The 24919-nt window shown below is 39.4% G+C and overlaps 1 protein-coding gene across 10 annotated transcripts in view; it reads left to right on the forward strand.

Moving 5' to 3' along the window:
- The window catches only part of LOC131427388 (calcineurin-binding protein cabin-1-like), a 1620795-nt gene that overhangs the window by 1280772 nt on the left and 315104 nt on the right, over positions 1-24919 (forward strand). For 9 of the 10 annotated variants that reach the window (XR_009229264.1, XR_009229263.1, XM_058590537.1 and 6 more), the window contains 2 exons: positions 22073-22321; positions 22386-22549. The exons of the other annotated variant lie outside the window; for it this stretch is intronic. Coding sequence is in view for 7 of the 9 variants with exons in the window: in XM_058590537.1 (XP_058446520.1) it covers positions 22073-22321; positions 22386-22549 (413 nt within the window). In the remaining 2 variants the exon portion in view is untranslated. The remainder of the gene's footprint in view (positions 1-22072; positions 22322-22385; positions 22550-24919) is intronic. 10 annotated transcript variants of the gene reach the window in all.

Below are 24919 nucleotides of genomic sequence, written 5' to 3' on the forward strand. Positions count from 1 at the left end.
ATGAAACTCTAGGTAGCCAGAAAAAATTTCCAGGAGCCAAGAGCTATACGCGTGCGGTGCGAACGACTGTTCAACACCGACTGGAGATAACATCAGTTTGTAAACCGCAGGATATAGCATTCGTCACGAACGTCGTGAAGGTCAAGAGATTGGTAGTCGTAGACCGTTTCGGCATAAACCCATGTTGTGTTTCTGCAATAAACCATTTACAATGGTTGAATATAGATTCAAGTACCACCATTTCGAAAAGCTTTTGGCGATAGCCATTTTTACTGAATCTTGGTCAACACTGATAGGATCCAACAACTGATGTGATACTGGAACGTTCATTGCTGCTTGGGCGATTTGGTTCGGAGACAACACTTCATTGGAGAAAACGCTGGAAAACTTTTCGGAAAACAGTTGACAAATTTCATCTAGATTAGTTCCAACAATTATCCCATATACCATCGACGAGGGCAAACTCGATTCTTTTCGTTGGTCGTTTACGTACTTCCAAAAAGACGTTTTGCTGTCTTTTTATATAAAGAGTTGATGTGTACGTAGTTTGCGCGCAGTGCATACCCGCCATGCTTGGAATATTTTTTTAACGCAGATCTTTTAGATGATTTTAATCGTTTCAGTTCAGTAGTTTGCCATGGAGCTTGTCTGAAAGCAATACTTAGTCGTTTCGGCACATAATGATCTATAGCATACGTCAAAATATTGGAAAAAGTCTGAACAGCAAGATTTGCATCGTCTTTGTCGAGAACTTCACTCCAATCAATATTCGACAAAAAGTCGATAATTTTTCTATAGTCTGCTTTTTTATAATCATATCTGACGGTTCCATCCACATTGGAGCTATGAGACTGCCGAGAAGCTTCTATCTCAAGGCATAAAGGAGGGTGGTGCTTTACATATTTCATCATAGGAACGGGTGCAGCAGCAATCTTGGGCGCGGAATCGGATTTACTCGAAAAACATAGATCCAGTATTTTATTGTTTTCATTCGTCACGTGGTTGAATTGGCGCATCAGATTTGTGCTGTAACGATCAAGCAAACTGATACTGCCAGCATGAAAAGATGACTGCGAAGGATTCGCGAATAGAAAGCCGTTCGAAGCTGGTTGCCATTTTAGATTGGGAAAGTTAAAATCCCCAACGATTAATATTTCGTCAACAGGGCAAGCGTAAGAGTATATCTCTTCGAGGGACAAAAGATGGGCATCGATCAACGGCAGGTCACGAGTACGGTCCGGCGGAAAATAAACCGTACAGAAAAAGTTGAATAACTAGCCAACTTAATTTGTACCCATACCTGTTCAACGCAACTACCACTGGTACATTGGATTAGTTGTGCTTTTAGACGACGATGAACACCAACAAGTACGCCGCCACCAGTACTGTTCGCACTGTTGCTGGAACTACGATCCCATCGGAAAACTTCATAGTTTTCACCGAGGACTTGCACAGACAGGGTGCAATCGTTAAGCCAAGTCTCCGTAAAAGCTATCACGTCGAAACATTCATCTGAACAAGCCAACAAATACTCATCGATGCATGCATTCATACCACCAACGTTTTGGTAGTATACCGGGATAGTCGAAAGACATGACTGATTCGCCGCCATAGAGCTGGAAGCGGGTAAAATTTCAGTGCTTGAAACATCCATAACGGGAGCGTACTTGCTTATAACATCGATTTGGAAGACCTCGTCCCCACTCCCACACACAGGACTGGGACGGCTGACGAACGCTGGCTGCAGTGGCTCGACTGTGGCGGGGGGATCAGAGGCTTCCATAATACCAGTGGCGCTGCATCCCAGTGATCGTTGATCTGGTGACAAACTGGAAGCGGGAAACAAATCAGCGATGGAATGATCCGACAAAAATGTATACTTGCCGAAATTGGAGGCTTGGAAGACCTCATTACCATTACCACCCACAGGAGCGGGACGGCTGACGAACGCTGGCTGCAGTGGCTCGACTGTGGTGGTGGGACCAGAGGCTTCCATAATTTCACTTTCGGCGCGTTCCAGTTCCACTTGCTGCGACGTTGGAGCCAGAGAGAATGGTTCCCGAAATTTTTTATCTGGATGGTCCTCGAACTCACGGAATAAAATTCCTTGTGGCCAGGTTGTTGGGTCCAAAGCGCTAATTTTTAGAGCTGGGTCCAAACCGACTTTAAAGGATATGTAAGTCATGTTGCTGACATCACTTCCTTTCCGCGGACCCACACGGACCGAAGAATGCGGCCAACATGAATATTCACCAACGCCATATGGAAGACTCTCATGAAATATTCAGATCACCGGCCGATCACCACATGAAGGCTGGATCTGCCAAAGTCAACCACTGCGACCCAAATATGACATTACTTAATGATACAACCCTAGTTTTAAGTTAGTCGTAAATTTTAAATTAGTAAAAGCCCTTGGCATCTTAGAGCTTAAGCAGTGTGCCTTAAACATTATATTCTTGAATAAAAAAAAATCACTTCCTTTAGCCACCAACTTAACCACCTCGGGATCATATGATAATTCGAGGTTTGCACGAACCATTTTAGATATGTCGTCATTAGTCACATCAGGTCTTATGCGGGACAAGTAAAGCCAGAATTTGTTCGCCGGTCTTTCACAGATAGGAACACAAACAACATTCTCTCCTGGTTGTTTCGATCCCGACAAGCAATCGGATGCCTTCTGTGACAAGTCCGGTCCTCGGGGCCGTTTGGCTGCACGGCGAGGATCAATGGGCCATATTCGAGTTCTCGGTGTGATAGTACGTGGAGTTAGACTCGACAATTGCTTTATTTCGCTTTGCAAGTTATTGATCGCCTCAGTGAGTGACACTAGAGGTGATTTATCATCAGCCGCTTTTGAAATCGAACGAAGATACGAATTATCAAACAAAGTGGCACTATTATCACACATCCAGTACAGATTTTTGCGATGCGATGTAAAATAACTCAAGAGGGCTCGGGAGACGTTAGAACTGGTCATATGGAATTTACATCCCCAATACCCGCGGTATGAAACCGAATCGATGCCGGATATAACCTGGCTGCATTTGGCGCAGTTATTCTCAGCGCTCATCGTTTTCGTGTTAGATCGGGTTCACTTAAGCCGCACACAAAAGAATAGCACTGGTGAAACGGTTGTTTATTGTTTAGAGAGCTGAGCGACGGTGGCTGATTGTAAGCAGTAAACAGCGGTGGGATTAATTGCCGAAAGCACAGCGGATCGATTATTTAAAACACAACACTCGCAATGTATGAAAAATGTATTCACAATAGTCGAATTTCATACAGTAAATATATGGAAAAACAGTATAAAATCGTTTAAAAACTCTCGCACTTAAAAAACACAACAAGCTTGATAATTGATGGTGGAAACTTCAATTAATAACGAACTATGTTATAACCAAATAAAAATTTGACATTTCTCCAATTTCACCACCCACCGAAGAAATCAATAGTCAGCAAGATCGGTTGTATTCAATACTGATTTCCTCGTCGACTGTTCTGATATTAAAATATACTATATTTCATTATATAATTAACAAAAAAAAAAACAAAGTACTATAAAAACAATCAAATGTTTTTTTACAAGGTAAATTGCATTTACGCACAGAGTGTGGGACTCTCCACAGGACTACCACTGTAAAATGGGAACTACCCACTAAAACACCTTTGATCTCCAACCCTACCTCCCTGGAAATACCATTAGGTATTACTTCGGGGTGGAATGCTATCAATGCTCAAAGCACCCTTCCCGGACTTATGCATCGTCATGGACGTCTGCGTCGTTCTCTCCTACTTTTGGGCCATTTATCTCTCGATTTTGAGCCACTCGTTTCGCTACAGGGGATCGATCAGGAGAATGTCGAGGTCGGTTTAGCGATTCCGGTTGGAGCTTAACTTCCGGTTCGCTGGCTCCTCGACGACCCAGGGCTGGCCTACGTCGCGAACTACTCGGCTAATCCCCGGCGATGGATCTAGCCTACACCGACGGAAAAGTTCCCCGACGATGGAAGTTTCCCAGGGACCGACGCTCCAAAATCCGTGAGCGGTTCCGGTTGGAGGATGACTTCCGGTTCACTGGCGCCCCGACGATCCATACCGGAGTTACGTCGTAATCTACTCATCTAATCCCCGTCGAAAGATCTAGACTACACCGACGGAGAGCTACCCAACGAATGAGTTTCTCCCGACACCGAATCTCGTTTTTTGCCACACGGGACATTTGAATGAGTGCCGAGGTCGACCCGGTCATTCCGGTTGGAACATAGCTTCCGATTTACTGGCGCCCCGACGACTCAACTTCGGTGCTTTCGCTTCTAATCGGTTAGTTCCCGTCGAAGGATCTAGCCTACACCGGCGATGGAAGTTCTCCCGCAACCGTCGCTTCCGATATCCGTGAACGGATCGGCAGGACGCCTGGGTCGCTCCAATGATTCCGGTTGGAGGATGGCTTCCGGTTCACTAGCGCCCTGACGATCCATACCGGAGCTACGTCGCAATCTACTCGTATAATCTCCGGTGAAGGATTTAAACTACACAGACGGAGAGTTTCCCGACAACGGAAAAAACTCGTGAACCGATGCTTGTTCGCTGATCCCTCTTTAGCGGCCGGTGATCGCGGCTGCCTGTTGTTTTGCGCTCCAATTCCGCTGCAAGACGCCCGCAATCTGCGAGGTCGCGCTCGACACTGCGTTCCAGTTCTCTGGTGTAGTTTCTCTGCCACATATATCCAGTAGACCATTCCTTTGTGTCGCAAAACGGGGACAGGCAAACAGGACGTGTTCTGCCGTTTCAAGCTCATTTAGGCAGCCAGGGTAAGTAGGAGATGCCGCGTGACCGAACCTATGGAGGTACCACCTAAAACAACCGTGACCTGTGAGGAACTTCGTCAGCCGATGTGTCCACTTGCCCTTGGTTGAGCTGTCCCATTTCCTTTGCCACTCGCTTAGGGAGGCTGCGTTGGCAGTCCTACAGGCGTTCATGTCCCTCCGCATATCATAGCACTCAGCGTCCTCCTTGATGAGCAGTCCAATAGGCATCATGCTCTCCAGCAATTTTGCGTTGCGTTCCACCCAGAGTGCCGACGCCCATACCGGGCATTATTCGCGAGAGCGACGCAATCGCCATTGAAACACGTCTACTGGCATTCTGACAGCAACAGCAAGAGTGTCAGCGTCAGCAATAATACGAATAGTAGCAAAAATGTCACTCAGTTCACTAATGCAACGCTCACTCATCAATCATCATTCATATCCAATCGATCGACAAAGATAGAAACAATCAAAGCAGATTAGAAAATTTAGTTTTAGTAGACCAATCATTTCGATATCTTTTTTATATAATTACAATAATTATCGTATGTACCGCTCCAGACATAACAGTCTAAATCAGTGCTGGAAACGGTCCCTTCACGTGACAGTTTTAAGTGAAATTCCTTTGTTGGTACCGAAAACTGTAGATGTTTACATTGAATGTCGTGTGCTGGAAAATTTCATGTTGCCTACTATTCGGGCTGTCACACATGAATGTCGCGCGAACCATACAGTTGAAAGTCGCATGTGACAGTCATGAGCGAGCGCTTCATGAATGTAGTGGCGACAGTCGTACTCGTGTTGGACGATGAATGTAACGAAAGAACGATAGTCATCAATAGAATCGGCTGCATTTTGTCTTCGGTGCGAATTTCATTTCTGGCAATAAACTTTCATGAAGAAATTTAAAACGCCGCCATTAGTGAGAGTTTTCATCTCGATATTGCTCCATGAAATGGTCAAATTTCATACCATTATTGCAAAAGGAGAACGTCAAGGTCAATGAAAATGCGCGGGTTAGGGTTGTCAATCAACGAAAATTCTCAATTTTTAAAAAACTTTCAAACATGAATTGAATGGACAAAGAAGTGAATATTAATTGAAAATCACAACATTTAAACATTTACTAGATGCATCGGGTTGTCAACCAGCGCAAATTTTCTATTATTGAAAAAAAATGTAAAGTTGTAATTGAATAAAAAAGTAGGCCTTCAGAGTACAAAATTTACTATATTCTTGTACTTTAAAAGGGTATAGAGTTGTCAACCAGCAAAAATTTACTACTTTTGAACACTTTCTAGTTTTATTTCAATAAAAAGTAAAATCAATAGTTAAAGAAATTTACCAAGAAAAAATTCAAAATATTGAAAAAATTTAATGCATTAATTGAATGAAAAGGCGAATTATTAGGATCATGCCCTTTTTAAAGTGCATAGGGTTTACCAACAGCGTAAATTAACTATATCTGTAAAAACTCAAATATCACACCAAAACCTCCATTCACGTAATAATCGAGGATTCGTCAACCGAATCATGAAGCAAAAAAAGGTTATGTAATTTAAAATTCATTACGTCAAATAAGTTGACGATATTTCAGATTTTCCACATAATTTTTATCTTATGTACATTATTCGACATACACAGAAAGAAAAGATGAAACTTACACGACATGTAAACCAATAGTACTATTAAACAGACGTCAGTTGAAACGAAAATCTGATTTAAAACCATGATTGATGTAAAATTACATTGAAATGCATTTACTTTTTCATTGAACAAGACTGTATATTTACAAATCGCTTAGTTTTGTAATGTAACTTTCCATTCAATTACCTGCTCCAAATATGTGCATGAAAATAAATGTAAATTCACAAAATATTTTTATCTGTGTAATATAATGAATATTCATATCGACATTTGTAACAAACCCTAGCAATATGAGTATTTTTCGAACGGATTTAATGAGTGGATGTGGATGGCGACTTCCGGCTCATCGATATTCGTTACAAACCATCACAATATGAGTATTTTTCGAACGGATTCGATGAGTAGAAGTTCAAAACGATACTTACAGTCGTTTCAACATCCAAGATGGCGGGAATGAGAATGAGCTGCATTATCTTTTTGGTGCGAGTTTCATTTTTGGTTATAAACTGTCATAAAAAAACGTACGTATTAGTGATTGTTTTCATTTCGATACTCTTATAAATCTTATATTGCTGCTGTGGAGGCGATCAAAAATCGCAGTTTTGGGGTTTTTCAATGAGAAGTATTTTGGCACAAGCACACCAGCATAAGGTAATCGCTTGCCTTCTGCTGGTTGTCACTAGTATCTAAATTTTCGATCGCTATGAATTAAATGCTAGCGAGTGATGCTGGTGAAGAAATTCAAGATAGCGAAAGAATAAAAATCTTGCACTTTTTAACGGAATTCATGATTTGTTCCGATGAATTGAGACAATATAAAAATTAGGAATACAGATAGTAGTATTATACAGCAATATTAGTATATATTTAGACAACAATAAATTTCACATCAAAACAAATGTTCATCCCGTCCAGATCAAATCAAAACAAATGCATATCCTGTTTAGAACGATTCAAGTAGGATTTCTTATTGTTTGTAATATGACAAATGCTGATTCAAAAATATTTTTAAGAAGTAATAAGTTTGGAATGATATCATTATTTTTACGTTTCGTCTTTGACTCATCAGTGCAGAGCAGTTCAAATTGAACTGCTTAGTGCTAAACTCGGCAGTTCAATTTGAACCGCTAAGCAGACGTAAAGTTTCTGCTACTTACAGAACACTTTTTGTTTTGCAACGAAGTGCAATGTCTTTTCTGACGTGCCGAACGAAAACGTGTTTTCGACTATTTTGGAATGATATGTTATTGCGTGCAACGATTCTGTTTTTGAAATCCAAAGATAAATTTAAGTAAAGACGAAGTTTGCTGGGACAGATAGAAGAGTACACGGAAAGACCGATATCAGCATTTTGGCGAAAAAATTAGTTGATTTTCTGATTTTAGTTAGTTATTTTTTGAGACAACTAAAAAAATCTTACTTTTGCTAAATTAGATTGCTCCTTGATAATAATAAAATATTTATTGAAATGGCTATTTTTTTAGTTGAATTCACCAATTGTCATTTCTTAGCTAAGGCACACTTCATATCCATTCAACTAATTTTTTAGTTGAATTAGAGAAATAAAACGTTGTTTTCAACCAACATAAATGGTTGAATTGGTTTCTGCAATTTGCAGCTATATGGCGCTCTGTCGCCGAAATAACGCACCGTAATGACTACTAGCCACTAGATGGCACACTACTACCGAAAAAACTTTCAGTCGCGCTTGTCTTTTCTATATTGGCAGGTAAAAATACGATGTTGTATTGGAGAAAAAGACATAAGCGAAACTTCTTTTTGAACATTTTTCTTCTAAATCGCTGTTTGCTTCATTCGACTTCGCGAAATCGACTCTCTCACTGAAAACTTTGAGCACTCGGAAAATAAAAACCAAATACAAGTAGTACATCGAACGGCGTGGCCCGGAAGGTTGGAAGATACAAAAAACATCATTTGACATGTACAATTAGAGTGCAACATTCGAAACTCAATTCACTGTTCCGCGTAAAAACATTATTACGCACAATCGCTTCAAATGCGCACCAATTCTGAATAAATACACTTTCCGGTTTTTACATACCGGTTTAGAAATTTATATATGGATATATCGTAATACATGCGTAAAACATCTAAACAATTTGCAAGCAGTTTCAACAAGACTGTCCCTTTTAGCTTTTTATTGGATTGTTTTGTTTTGACACTTCTCATGAATTTTGTGGCTAATAAACTGGTGATAGATAAATAGAAACAAATTTTCTGATTTTAAAAACAAAATTAGTTGTCAATGAGAATTTCGTGTTGGATTGAGATATTGCTGGTTTGTGTCCAGAATATTCGCCAACTAAACACATTCTCTAAAAATAAGAGTTTTTTTCAGGAAATAAATTCTCAATTTTAACTAATTTTATAGTTATTTTGGAAATTTTGTTGTTAAAATCAACTAATTCAAAAACAGTAATACGAATTAGGCGCAGAGCTAATTTCGGTCGTTCCGTGTATACATTTAAAAACCAAAAAAAAAAGAAAAGAAATTTTCTTTATTGGTATGACTGTTAACAAGTGTCTTCTTATTAGACGTTATCAAAATATGCGACAATTTTTTTATTTCGCCCTCTAATCGAAATCAGATTATAGCAATAAAAAGCCCATTTGAAAATGTATGATGTTTTTCTATCACAAATCAAATTAAAAATAAATTCAATCGTACCGTGCAACATTACCTGGAGCGTCATGAAGACCAATTGAACTTGATTTACTTTCCGATTAGCGTGTGCGTGTTTTATAACAGCAATAGAAGACATCATATTATCAACATATTCAAATCTCATATTTTCCGAACAAATCATTAGCGACATACTTTTTTGATAGCATGGCGCTGCCAGTCGTGTCCGCATCGTAACTCGTACATACAAGTAGATGAGAAAATGTCAAATTCGCGCATGAAAATAACAGCACTGCATACAGGGCTTGTATTGTGAATCCTCAAACAAACGAAGCAACAAAAAAAAAAACACCCGCTGAGAACACTTTGCTTGACATAACTGAATGAGAGTCCTTTATTAGAGAGAAACTGGATGCGTGAGAGTATATGCTACTGAGCAGATCAGTTCCCTTGCTTGGTAAATTGCCTGTGCTCTCAGTCTCAATTAACACATGAACTAAGCAATCCATGGCAATGTAATGAAATAAAGGGTTCGCTCTCGTTAGTACTGTACGAGAATGAAGAACTTTGCTTCACGACGTGCTACAAGATGCGAAGCAAGGTCATACAGGCAATATTTACCGTGTTTTTAGTGTAGGTTTGCAGAAATCATTTTTGAACATAACGTTTGTACTCCAAGACCAAATTTGATCACATTTCAAAGATATTTCAGACATTTTATACCATAAAATTTTGCATTTGAGTCCGTTTTCAAAACGATCCATTTTTTTCTTGGAAGATTATACTGTGTATATATCCTAGAAACACAAAAAGCAATGTTTTTTCAATTAATATTCATCGGAACTAAAAGTTATCAATCTAGTTTTCTCATAGGCATCTTTAATATACGAACCGTTCATCAAATGCTAACTTCATGAAGCATACTCATCAGCTGGCAGACATGTCCAGGAACTAATGAAAGTACGAAGCAGCTATCCTTGCTTGGGTTGAGCTGTGAATTCTACCTAACATACGAATGTATGACATACACTTGACATGAGCTGTTTTTCAAAGAAGGGCGAATCTCACAAAAGTAAACAAATCGAGTTGGCAAGCGTTTACATTATGCTGGTGTGCTTGTGCCAAAATACTGGCAACCAGCAGAAATGAAAACGGGCCATATCGTAATCATAGATCAATATTGGCGTTCCATTCCATTCAATTCATTTTTAAATTTTTTTTCGAAAGTTGTGAATATTCGTTGGTATAAACCCCTATGCGCAAAATCTAATGATTTTCGATCCCTTAATTCCGTTGTAGTCCAAATATTATTACGATGTTATTTCTTCAAAAATTGTTTGCTTTGGAAAAAGTACAAAACTACAATTTTCGATCGCCTCCACAACAGCAATACACAAAGGTCTCTTTTTACACGGTATTTTTTCGCACGGTTTTTTTATACACGGCTTTTTTTACACGGATTCCGGAATTAACACGGTTTTTATTTACGCGGTTTTCGCAATTAACACGGTTTCTGACGAGAGTTTAAAAAGCACTGTCATTTGCTTTTTGAGAAAATTTTAAAAAGGGAACAGGTTGTCTGTAAGAAAACGAATATGAGAGCTAATTTAAAGTTTAAAAGTTAACTAAAATCATTCACTCAACAATTCACGAGATCATTGACTGTTGTTCCATAAAATGATTAATCAGTCTTCAGATCTTCAGTCCCTGTTGTAAATTACACGACAACGTCTCTTCCGCATCGTTATTGATATTATCGAGAATTTCGTAGCGTTGAACAAATAGTCGGATTTACTAATCTCTTCAACTCTTCATCACATCCAGCAGTACAGTATTTTATACCCATTTGAATAATATAACTCTAGTAGTATTATGATTTACGCCGATGAAATGAGTTGCTTCAGCATGACACATAGTAATACCTTTTCTAATTTGATCCATTCTATTCATTAAACATAAGGCATGAGCCATTTAGATTATTTTGATTATCGTACATCGTGTTTCCTGAGTGTTCTAATTTTAATTTGTCATCCAATGTGTTTTATCAAGTATAACTATACCTTCTCGTAACCTCAGGCTGGTTTTTATATATCCGTTTTTGTTGTGAAAAAACAGTTACATTTTATCAAAAACAAAACAAACAAATACTCAGATCTACGGTTTTTGGAATTATTACGTCAAATTTTCCACGCGGTTTTTTGCACGGTTTTCGCAATTAACACTGTTTTATTTTACACGGATTTTTTTAACACGGTACGTAACCCCCGTGTAAAAAGAGACCTTAGTGTATAAGAGTTGGAAGAATATCGAGATGAAAACAATTTATGAATATCTTCATGACAGTTCATAACCAAAAATGAAATTCGCTCATTCTATTCACCATCTAGGATGTTGAAACTACTGTAAGCATCATTTTCAACTTCTACTCATTGAATCCGCGAGAAAAATACTCATATTGGAATGGTTTCCAAAGAATATCGATATGCCGGAGTTCGCCATCTTGGATTCAGAAACGGCTTCTAACGTCATTTTCCAGCATCCATTCATCGAATCTGTTCGAAAAATACTTATATTGTGATGATTTGTAACGAATATCGATGAACCGGAAGTAGCCATCTTGGATTTTGAAACCGCTTCTAACGTCGTTTTCTAACATCCATTCATCGAATCCGTTCGAAAAATATTCATACTGTGATGGTTTGTAACGAATATTAATACGCCGGAAGTAGCCATCTTGGATTTTGAAACCGCTTCTAACGTCGTTTTCTAACATCCATTCATCGAATCCGTTCGGAAAATATTCATATTGTGATGGTTTGTAACGAATATCAACATGTCGGAAATCGCCATCTTGTATTTAGAAACGGCTTCTTACGTCGTTTTCTGACATTCATTCATCAAAACTGTTCGAAAAATATTCATATTGTGATGTTTTGTAACGAACATCGATATGCCGGAAAACACCATTTTGTATTTAGAAACGGCCTCAAACATTGTTTTCTGGCATCCACTCATCAAACCTTTCATTTTATTATTCAATTATTATTTGAATTTTATTCAAAAATTCCCTTTTCTCATTCGTTGACAACCCTACGCATCTTGACAAAGTTAAAAGCTACGGTATTTGATCCCCTCCACAGCAGCAATTTGAAATTCAACCATTTCATGGAACGGTATGGATATGAAACCCGTCACTAATGACGCCGTTGTGAATTTCTTCATGAATGTTTATTTCCAGAAATGAAATTCGCACCGAAAACAAAATGCAGCCGATTCTATTGATGACTATCATTCTTTCGTTACATTCATCGCCCAACACGAGTACGACTGTCGCCACTACATTCATGAAGCGCTCGCTCATGACTGTCACATGCGACTTTCAACTGTATGGTTCGCGCGACATTCTTGTGTGACAGCCCGAATAGTAGGCAACATGAAAGTTTCCAGCACACGACATTCAAAAAAAATGTCAGCAGTTTCCAGCACTGGTCTAAATATGAAAGCAGGGTCACGACCGAAGCGAGAACATCACGAAATTCTCTTAAGTTTCATCAACGAAGATATTAAAAATACAGAAACAGTTGGTTGGATGACAAAATAACGATAAAGACTGTCCCATAAAGTATGGACGCAACCAAAAACCGCTGCCATTTCGCAATGGTTCAGAATCTGTCAATATTTATGACTGCGTCCTGTTGTTTACACTTTTCTCTAACCACTTGTGAATTTGTTTATTCGTTTTCATTAGTTTGTTTCGAAATGCGTGGACTTTCAGCAAAACAACGTCGAAAAATTGTGTACAAATGGTGCACAGAATGCGGGCTGTCACAGAGAAAGACAGCAAAAATGGAAGGAGTAAGTGACAAAGCCGTGCGAAATGCAATCAGGAAGTTCAATGAGGATAACACCTTTGAGGATAAACCGAAAACGGGTCGAAAAAACGGTCCTGCTAACCCTCAGTTAGATAAGCCGTTCGAGCAAAAGAAGGAGGTTTCAGTACGGGATGTGGCCAAAAATGTGGGCATTTCGAAGTCAAATGTTCTTCGTGCTAAAGAACGTTTGAATCTTCGAACCTATAAGAAGCAGAAATAACCAAAACGTAGTCCGAAACAAGAAGCATCGATCAGGCCGAGGGTTCGAAAGCTGTACAATACGATTCTTGCTGGAAATTTGAACTGCATAATCATGGAGGATGAAACCTACGTGAAACTCGATTACAAATCCTTGCCGGGACCACAATATTATACGGTGCGAGAAGGGCAAGTGTTAAACCAGTCTGAGACATCGATTGAAGTCGAAAAATTTGGTAAGAAAGCTATGGTCTGCAAGCAATTTGTAGCTGCGGTAAGATTTCGAAACCCTTCATCACCACTGATTCAATGAACAGCGAAATATACATCAAGGAATGTTTACAAAAACGACTTCTATCCATGATTCGAAGCCACAAGGATCCTTTTGTCTTCTGGCTAAATCTTGCTTCTTGTCACTACTCGAAATCAACGTCCCAAAACTCATGAATCCACAAAATTGCCCACAACTTCGACCAATATAGGAATTTTGAGCATTAACGAAGGCACATCTTAGGAAACATGTCTCGGCAGCCGAAACTATTCAACAGTTCGAAAAAGATTTAAAAAAAGTGTCAAAACTTGTCGCCAAGAAGTCTGTACGGAATTTAATGAGGAACGTTCGCAAGAAGGTGCGCCAGCTAATCTACAATGGCTAAGTAGCAAATGTTGAGAATAATATTCTGTTGTTGTGGTCTAATATTATCAGTATATCGAATAAACATGAATATCTAACACTTGTGAATTATTTACAAATCAAAGTGCGTCCATACTTTCTGGGACAGTCTTTACTATACCGCAATACCTTACGTTCAAAAACACCCAGTGCACGATGGGCATTGTCCAGTAGTGGATAACCGGTCTAATCAGCGTTTTATAGATAGTTAACTTCGTACGACGGCGAATTTCCCTCGATCGAAGCGTCTTGCGCAGTCCAAAGTAAGCACGATTTCCTGACAAGATGCGTCTCTGAATTTCTCTGCTTTGTCATTATCGGCAGTCACCATTAAGCCCAAGTATAAGAACTCGTCGACCATTTCGATTTCATCGCCGCCAATCAGAACTCGTAATGGTTGGCTGACATTATCTTCTCTCGAGCACCTGCCTTTCATGTACTTTGTCTTTGACACATTGATGTCTAGTCCGATCCGCTTGGTCTCTGCTTTTAGTTCGATGTACGTATCCTCCATCTTCTCCAAGTTGCGTGCTATAATATCAATATCATCAATGGAATCAAGTAGCTGGACGGACTTTCTGAAAATCGTGCCACTCGTGTGTATCCTCACTCTTCTTATCAGACACTCCAATGCAATGTTCAATAGCAGACACGAAAGGCCGTAATTCTCTCGAATATTCGAAGGGACTCGAGTTTCTCTCCGCAATCCGTAGTAGTGCATGATTTTCTATAGCTGTTCTCGATCGATTATGTCGTAGGCTGATTTGAAAACGATGAATAAGTGATGTGTGACGACACTTTTGCAACACCTGGTGGATGGCGAACACTTGGTCCGTGGTAGTCCGTTCGCCTATAAATCCTGCCTGATGTTGTCCTTCGAAGAGGGCGGCCCGTTGAGCATAAGGTCATTTGGCATAATACCGTTTGGCATAACGCTGTTTGGCATAATGGTTATTTGGCATAACAGTTATTTGGCATAATGGTCTTTTGGCATAATGGTCATTTGGCATAATCCCATTTGGCATAATGCCATTTTGTGTTTCGATCTATTGATGTTGTGCAAGGAAAACTCGAACGGAATATGTGAATTTTATATCCGGTCCAAATACTTCGATAATATTAGGTGGAATAGCATTATTATTTTTTATTTTTAAAATTCTGCAGTAAATAGCACACTATCATTTTATACAAGCAACTCACTTAGTGCTAGCACAATATTCTGTTCGTCATAGATGATTCAGGTCGTGACGGCCGAAGGCCGCGACTGCGCCGGCGACCCGCCGTCGGAAGCGCCGGCCACTGCGGGGGGGCAGCGCCCCCGCAGAAATCACTTCTGTCTAGTTGCGGGCGTTTGCCCGGATTACCCAAAGCTAGGAACTATCCCTTAGTTAAGTCCGAACGAGCGGCAGCGAGGTCGGACAGCAGGTCATTGAAAACGATGCGGCGTAGCCGCATTAGACCTTTCCAAATTGCACTAAATTAGAACAATTTCTATTAAGCAGCATGTTCATCTGTTATGCCAAATGACTGTTATGCCAAATGACCATTATGCCAAATAACCATTATGCCAAATAACCATTATGCCAAATAACCATTATGCCAAACAGCGTTATGCCAAACGGTATTATACCAAACGACTTTATGCCAAACGTGGTAGCCCCGTCCTACGAATTCGTTTGCAATCGGTGAAAGTCGACGCCATAAGATTTGGGAGAGTACCTTGTAGGCGGCGTTCAGCAGAGTGGTCGCGCGGTAATTGCAGCAATCCATCTTGTCACCCTTTCTGTAGATGGGACACAGATTACCTTCCATTCATTTTTCCGGTAAAATCTCGTCCTCCTAGCTCTTGGTAACGACCCAGTGCAGTCCTTTCATTATTACATTACCACCGTGTTTCAGAAGCTCGCTTGGTAGTTGGTCAACGATAGCGGCCTTATTATTATTTTTCAACCGGCTTACCTCCTTCTCGACTTCTTGGAGGTCTGTTTTTTTTTTTTTACAAGGTGAAATGCATTTACGCACGGAGTGTGGGACTCTCCACAGGACTACCCAACTGTTGATTGGAACTACCCACTAAAACACCTTGGATCTCCAACCCTACCTCCCCGGCACCACCGCTAGGTATTACTTCGGGGTGGAAGGCTATTGGTGCTCACAGCACCCTCCCCAGTTTTATGCAGAATGGGGATCAGCATCCTGCTCTCGAGGGATCGACCAGTTGGATGACGAGGTCGGTCCAGTGATGCCGGCTGGAGGGTAACTTCCGGTTCACTGGCGCCTCGACGACCCAAAACTGATGCTACGTCGCGGAACTACTCGACTAGTCTCCGCCGAAAGATCTAGTCTACACCGACGGAGGGTTCCCCGACGAGGGAAGTCCTCCCGAACCGACGCTTACTGTACGCGTCTACGACCCGACCGAAAGGATGCCTAAGTCGATCCAATGATTCCGGTTGGAGCGTGGCTTCCGGTTCACTGGCGCTCAGACGATCCTATCGGTATCACGCGACGATCTACTCATCTAGTCCCCGACAAAGGATCTAGACTACTCCGACGGAGATTTCCCCGGCGAAGGAGAATCTCCCGACACCGAGTCTCTTACGCCACACGGGACACCCGATGGAGTGCCGAGGTCGGTCCCGCGATTCCGGTTGGAGCATGGCTTCCGGTTCGCTGGCGCCTCGACGACTCGAATCGGTGTTGTGGCGGCTACTCGACTAGCCCCCGCCGAAGGATCTAGCCTATACCGACGGAGAGTTCCCCGACGAAGGAGGCCCTCCCGAAACCGACGCTTTCGATTCCCGTCAACGCCCGACCGAGAGGATGCCTGGGTCGGTCCAGTGATTCCGGTTGGAGGATAGCTTCCGGTTCACTGGCGCCCTGACGATCCTAGCGGTATTACACCACGATTTACTCGTCTAGTCCCCGACGAAGGATCTAGACTACTCCGACGGAGATTTCCCCGGCGAAGGAGAATCTCCCGACACCGAGGAGGTCTGGGACAGGCAGTCTGTCGTCCTCCGCCGGCGTTCCCAAGTTCGTTACCGCGCCGTCACTTTCTTATTCCGCCACATCGTCATTGAGGTGCTCGTCGAACAGACACTTATTCCTCATAAATGACACACTTGAGCATATTCGTTTCCATTCTGAAGCACAATACGGAGCACTCCTGGGTACAATAGCTGCGTCGAGCCAAGAGCACAGTTTATCAGTTAACCGAAAGTGGTGCCTGTTGCTACAAATGATTGTTAAGATTTTTTGACTGATCTCTCGAATAGTAACCGAAAAACGAGTACTTACGTCAAACTCAAATTTAGAATAATTTTTGACGGTTACAGGTTTAATTAGAATATAAGTAACTAGTACTCCAACTATGAGTAACTTTTTAAAAGCGTGTTTTTTAAGAATAAACACTAATTAATAGAATAAGAATACAATTTCTTTCTATATGAAAAAAACACTTCATTTTCACACTATATTTGTAGGAATGAAAACGACAACGATCCGTACCAAGTTTCGCAGTGGGATTGAAGCTTTCACAGTAAAGCTTTCATAATTTAGTTGTGTCACAGGCGGTAATTGTATGGAGCTTTCTGTGAATGTCAAATTGGAAGTTTATAATCGAATGATGTGGATACGTTCATAGTGCTGTGCATTGTATATTCCCAGTAAATTTGGCAAGCTGCATCAGTCAGTCAGCCCGATTAGTAACAAAATCGGTCGGGTCAGAGTGCTGCGATCGGGCTGTCATCGGAGAATTCTGCACCATTTTCATCAACATCGTCAACCTAGTAGCTATAGCATTGTGTATCGCTAACGCAAAAGAGTGAAGAGGTACCAAAACAAAACATTTTTGGTCCGACGCCATGGAGCCGTCCTTATTGTTTTGATTGTAGAGGTTTTGACCTTAAGGTCATTCGCCTTTTTGGACCAGAAAAACTCTGGCCCATTTTCTATACGTTGCTGACTCAACCGATTTCTGCTTACTTCGACTCGTTTGAATGCAGCAAAGTGGTTAATGGTCAAGTAGTAGTAGTATAAAGGTATTATTTCTAATATTTACAGCTCTGGAAGTGTTACCGAATATGTGACTATTTCGTGAATTTCCCGAATCAGTGGGAAAAGTTTTGGATCCATCCATGGGAATTAGAATTGGAAATAGCTAAATGAAGAAAATGTTATTTGATTAATTTATTTATTTGTCGTCAAACTATAGTAGACCATTACATTGTATTGATTACATTTTAACACTGCACTTCATCTTGAACTATCACCTTGCCTACATCACTTTTTATTTCTAGGAAGAGCTTCATCTCGTCGGCATAAATCAAAACTTTTATGTGTTTTAAAATAAGAAATATATCGTTTACAAATAAAATGAATAAGAGAGGGCCTAGAGGAGAACCTTGTGGAACTCCTGAGGTTACTAGGACATGGTTGGATATCCTCCCTTTAAATCGAACCATTTGCTGACGATCAGTCAGATACGACTCAAGCAATTTGAGTAGTTCAGGACCAGTTCCTATTTTTTGTACTTTGAATAATAACATAGGTATATCAATGCGATCAAATGCTTTGCTAAAGTCAGTATAGAGAGCTTCTATGTAATTACTCTTATCCATAGCAGCCAGTGAGTAATTGATAAATTCGAGTAAATTTGTATTAGTCGAGCAACCTTTAAAAAATCCATGTTGCATATTAGTGATTCTATTTTTAACTTGATAAAACATTTTTTCATTGATTATCGCTTCAAAAAGTTTAGGAATGCAGGAGATAATTGCAATTCCTCGATAATTACACACATATGATTTTTTCCACTTTTCTAAATCGGTACCAAATAGGAGTCCTTCCATATTTTAGGAAAAATACTGGTCATGAGTGATTTATTGAAAAGCCAAAACAAGGGTTTGGCTAGTTCTAACGATAGTTTTTTCATGAATATAGGAGGAATTCCATCAGGTCCGGGACCTTTAGAGATATCTAATTTATTGAGCGCTTGCATAATATCTTGGACACTAATGTGATGAATATTAATGTTCAGGGAAGAAATTAAAATATTCACGGTCTCGATCCTTCGGAAAACGTAGTATAGGTTTTTTTGGAAATAATTTGCAAATAGTGTACAAATATCTTCCGAGTTATCAGCAGTCTCACCCTTGAAAAACATTTCTGAGGGAAAATTATTAGATTTCAGTTTTTGTTTTACGTAATTGAAGAAATTCTTCGGGCAAGATTTGATTTCACTCTCCGTTTTTGAATAGTACTCCTCGGAAGCGATTTCAATTGCCAGATTCGATTGATCACAAGTTTGTAAGTAAGTTTCTAAGTTGACGCTACTACTGTCTCTTTTATATTTTTATGGGCCTTCGGTTTTCGATTTTTCAGATTTTTAATGTTATCATTATACCATATTGGATATTTATAGTTAAGTCGTCGTCTGATTCTCTTAAAAGGTACCTGATCATTAATAGTATCAAATAAAATCTTATAAAACATTTCCACAGAAGTTTCAACATTAGACTCCCTGAAAATGGTTTGCCACTCAATGTTATTTAATTTTAATTTTATGTTATCATAATTTGCCAAGTCATACTGAAAGATCTCGTCATACTCATATTCATCGGGTCTATTATACTCATGAACAAATATGGACAACTCAATTTCAGTGTGAAATCTTTCATTTTTCCATAAGAGCGTTAGGGATTCGGTAAGACAGAAGTCTTCTTGTGAATTTGTTAGTAAAAATTCTACGTAACAGTTTTGCTGATTTTTAACGTAATTAATTTGGTTGAGTCCTAAGCATGCAACTTGATCAAAGATATATTGGAGGATTTCATTCTCTCCTACCACTGGTAGTAGGATGCTCTCATTTTCAGAGTCTGGAAAAAGTCAATGTCATTTTGAAGTCACCATAAATGTGTACTTTCACTTCGGAAGGAAGGTTAGTTATGATTTCTTCAGCAATCTGGAAAAACTTTTCATATACCTCTTTACGGGTGTTGTTTGGGGGAAAATACACTGAGCAGAAAATATGTGTTTCCTCTGCCAGACGAGTTTTCACCCATACGTCCTCGAATTCTTTAATTTTTCTAGTGGTTATGATCTCAGCATTAAATTTTGTAGAAATAGCAATTAGTACTCCACCACCCGATCTCTTATCAGACATTTGTAAATAGCGATCATCACTGAACACTTTGTAATTATTGCCGAAAACTTCTTCACTCCTAACAATTTCATCCCAGATTGTTTCTGTAGCTAAGATTATTGCATAAGAACTACTTAATATTTTATTACAAATTTCAATCATTTTCAACGCACTTTTCATTCTATTAAAATTCTGGCCATAAACTATGACCTCCAATGATGACTTATTAAATTGTGCAGCATTTGGATGATAAGCATTATAATCAATAGAGTTGTCGTCGTTTTCTTCTCCTAAGGGGTGTGTCAATGACGCCGAAAACAAGAGTGTTGAGAATTGAGCGCGCCTTACAAAAAAGCTGATGCACCTTTTGTAGTCATTGGGTTGCATCGTAGCGGCGATCGTCGTGGGTCATTCGCTGGATATGGATTCAATATCTCACCTCTTTGGAATTAAATGGTTGGTCTATTATTTGCTAACGGCCTAGAAAAGCGGTCTTTCGCAGCAGCAAGAAGCACTCTGTCTGGTGGGAGGATGCTGTTGGGTTGTCTTCGTATTAGATGATCATTACTAGGATAACATTAGCCACGAATATTGCAATCCTCATTGTAATTACTATGATTTCTTTAATTGTTGCTGCTGTTGTTTACAGTTTTGTTCATTTTCAAATTCTTGAATAACTTTTTTTGCTTTTTGTGACTTCTAGCTTTTGCAGCTTGGTTCTGCTGATGTAGTCTTCTAGATTCTTGCACATCGTAGTCACTCCAGTCCGAATTCCATACTTTTTTAGCGCCAAGAAAGCGCCATCCAGAATTATCTACTTTGCATAATTCTGCCGCCAAACTGAGGCCTGAATCATTGGACACTGGTATTTGCACAAGTTTCTTCACTGCTACCAAATGTGCTGACAAAGACTTGATTTCGTCAAGAATGTCAATGGCCAATGTCGAACTTACGTTCATGGTGCAGCTGACCGCAGTATCAAGAGATAGCTGGTTGATATGGTTTAGCTCGTTATTCATATCACGTAACTCAGATGATAATTCGGAAGTCAGTTTTTTTAAGTCATCGTACACGTTTTCCTTCATTGCTGACATTGCTGTATCGAACAATGAGGTGATATGGTTTCTTATGGCAACAACACTGCCGGTCAAGCTGCTATTTTTATTTATTGAAATCAATTCATTTTTTATAGTCGTAAGCAATATTTCTTGGGCATCTATAACCTCATGAACTAAGCTTGGCTTCTCTTGTTGCATCGAAAGTTTATGCACAACTTCCGTGTTTGAATGGAGTTGACGTTCAAGAAGCTTTTGTTGTTCAACTAGTCTATCGAGATCCATCTTTGCGTTAACAAGCTCTCGACAGGACTCACAGCACGGCAGTGTATAAGAGTTTACGCCAAAAACTCTTCTATCCATTCTTCGCAGTGAACTCCGCTAAATAGACATTCCAATACAGGTTACGTGAAATTTTCGTGGGCATCCAACACATGTCCACATAACCGAGTCGACGGTGGTATCCAAAGCACAAATTTCGCAGGTCAGAGTGAATAATAAACAAAAAGTAATACTGTTTCGATTGAAAAGCAAATTAAATAAACTCGCGCACCACGGTTCTTGGAGCAAATTAAAAACGCGTCCGAGCTGGTTGACGACAATGATCCTTAGCTGACTCACTTCATTTCAACTTGTTTATTGAAATGTAATCATTCAGTCATTTCCTCAATTAATCGATTGAAGTACAATATATTCTCGTGCCTAAAGGTTTATAATTCCTTAAAGAAATAATATCGAATAAATTCATCTTGGTTTAGCGATTCAATAAATTGTGCGCTGGTCTTACGAAACAGTTATTCTATGTTCGCGTCCTGACTTGAAAAAAATTCTTTGAGCTAAAAGGATCAAATCAGTAACTATAGAATAGTTCTATACGCAAAGTATTGGTTTCTAAGTCCGTTGAATTGTACAATTTCACGAAAGAAATGTAGTATTTTGCGTTTTAATAATGAAATTACCGAAAGTCATTTCGATTCGATTCTCATTTCGATTCTATAGAATAATATTTAAATTTTAATTCTAGGTATCCATATCAACAAGTGACCGAGACGCAATTTTTCAAGATTGTATAAAAAATATAGAGGAATGTGTTTCAAGATTTCCTGAACATTACAAATCAATATACCGACTGGCATACCACTTCATGTATGCACCTGGTGCTACTCAATCTAATGAAAAATGTCGTGAGTTATTGTTGGGAATGTATAAAACTACACTAGGGAACCAAATAGCCGGTCTGTTCACGGAGAGAAGAAGTAATAATTTTTTCAACGTATGTTACAATCATTATTGTTAAAAGACTATCACAAACACACTTATTTTTTCAAATTTTTCAGGGAATATGGAGAATACCGTCTTCTGATATTGATAGGCCTGGATGTTTCGCGGCACATCTCTCAAAATGCGTCATTATACTGATAAATACTTTAATCCAAATTAATGATCATGAAACGCTTCTTGATTTGGCCATTCAGTTGTACCGAATGCCTGATTCCGACAAGTAAGTTTCTTAAAAAATATCTTAGGTAGTACTCATGCTGTTTGTATTGTGTGAATTTTTGCGCGTGTACATAGAAAGCTTATACAATCCCTTGCAAATTAGACTAGTGAAAATTTGCTCAACATTGACATTTCACATTACGTTATATATCAAATCATGCTCACAAAACATACACACACGAAATTGAATATGACTTGAGTATTCTAAATCAATCAGTAGGTAAGTCTGAGAAAAGCTATGACTGGAGTATGTTCACTGGGAGATAAGTTAAGGAATTGAGTGAAACATCTTTCTAGACATACAATTTCATATTGAAAATTATTGTTTGAATTAACAGTACTTATATTTTATTCTTTTATTTTCAAATTTTTAAATAATCAAAACGCAAACTTTAACTAATGACATCTCTTTTACTCCTTCAGATTACTCTTTTTTCATTAAACCGTTCATGCTCAACGGGAACGCTAGTCCCGTTCCATATAACTTTGATTATAGCACAGATAAAAAACAAAAAGTGTTCTGCAAATAGCAGAAACTTTACGTCTGCTTAGCGGTTCAAATTGAACTGCCGAGTTTTGCCTTTGGCAATTCAATTTAAGCTGCTACACACTGATGAGTCTAAGACGAAACGTAAACAAAATTCAAAACGGTTATCTGTCCTAAGCACAAAATTAGGCTTACCCCTGAATGACCCCCATCTGAATCGGCCAGTTAGAGTCAAAAATCCGTTTCCGTTCGGCACGTCAGCTTAGACATGGCACTTAGGTGCTAAACAAAAAGTGTTTTGCATTAAGCAGTTCAATTTGAACTGCTACGCACTGATGAGTCTAAGACGAAACGTAAACAAAATTCAAAACGGTTATATGGTTATAGTTATTATTATTTATAAATACTAAATAAGTTCTTTATAGGAACCATCATTACCATTGAACTTTATGAGTTGAAGGGTCATTGAAAAATGTTGGGTCTGTGACCCAACATTTTTCAATGGCTTGTATGGCACTTAGTAATCTTGAGTTTATCTTTGGGTAAATTATGAAAATGCGCCCCATAGTAAAGTGAGTTGTATTCACGACAAATATGTTGGACAAATGTGCAATACTGCTGTTTCAGTTACACGAGAACTCGAAAGGACTGTGGGGGACGGGTATACTGTGATGGATAGTCGATGCCTTTCACGGGTAGGATCAGAAAAATTTACTAGTCCGAAGAGGTGAAACGATTGCACCTATTTTCAAATTACCCTTAAAGTTAACGGAGCCAGTAGAGACAGCCGATCTCATTCTTATTGATGGTTTGAGTATATGGAATAACTACTAAAGCTAAAATGAATTGAGCTACCGTAGCCGAGATGATTATTTCACTCCTTCTGCCACATTTCCCGTATAGTGACTATGATTTTACTCTATCGCTGCACTGTGTTCATCCAAATACAACATCGGTAACAAACATTCGTGCCGCAGTTCTGGTTTCTTAAAAACTGTTGAAAAGTTGTGCACATGTTAGCTTGTTGCCGATGGACTCGGTTGTGTATTCAAAACTGAGCGTCGGTGTTGGTTTTCGTTTTCTTTATAGCGTGTACGAAATTGAACATCGAACGCTGATTGATTTTTTAAGACTACCACAGTCTTTCTCATGACTTATCCAAAGTAGCAGTCTTTTCTAAGACTAATTTAGCATAGTTTATTAAGATTCATCAAATATGTTTGTTCTCAACCGGAAAGGTTACAAGCCTAAGGTTAAAAAAAGATACGGAAGGACCCCCATTCCGTCATTTCAAATCCTTCAAACTACATTGAGGATCCTATAAAATCTAATTGTAAAAATAAAAGACAACGGATGGACTTCTCTTTCCTTATTCGTATGCCATCTAACAACAGTTTCGATAATTTCTCGTGTAAATTGGATGGATATACTCAGACAGGGCGCTTTGGATGATGCAGTAGACTTGTTCTATCGCAAATTAGATTTGATATTCCAACATCTCGTGCCGCGTAGAAGACGCGTGTGCAATTGGAACAACAAGCAAAACACGCCTATGCAACTCGAACAACAACAAAAGGTGAAGGTGATAAACTGTTGGTGCGTGAATTAGAGCATCAGTTTGAATCATATAACGCATCGTGTTTTCTGCTCTACGTTTCTCCACTAGAGATCAGTTTTGAGGAGGACCCGAAACAGTTCTGGTCTTATTTGCGAAGTAAAAAGTCTTCCCGAGGATTTCCTGAAAGCTAATATCAAAACCAATCTTCCACAACATCTGTTGACTAAGCCAATCTATTCTCGTCTTTCTTTCGAAGCGTGTTAAATAATAACTCATCACCTTTGTCAGTACCGTACTTGAGTATTCTACCGTTGTATAAGGTGAAT

This window comes from Malaya genurostris, chromosome 2, assembly GCF_030247185.1.
Source record: "Malaya genurostris strain Urasoe2022 chromosome 2, Malgen_1.1, whole genome shotgun sequence".
NCBI classification, from domain to species: domain Eukaryota; kingdom Metazoa; phylum Arthropoda; class Insecta; order Diptera; family Culicidae; genus Malaya; species Malaya genurostris.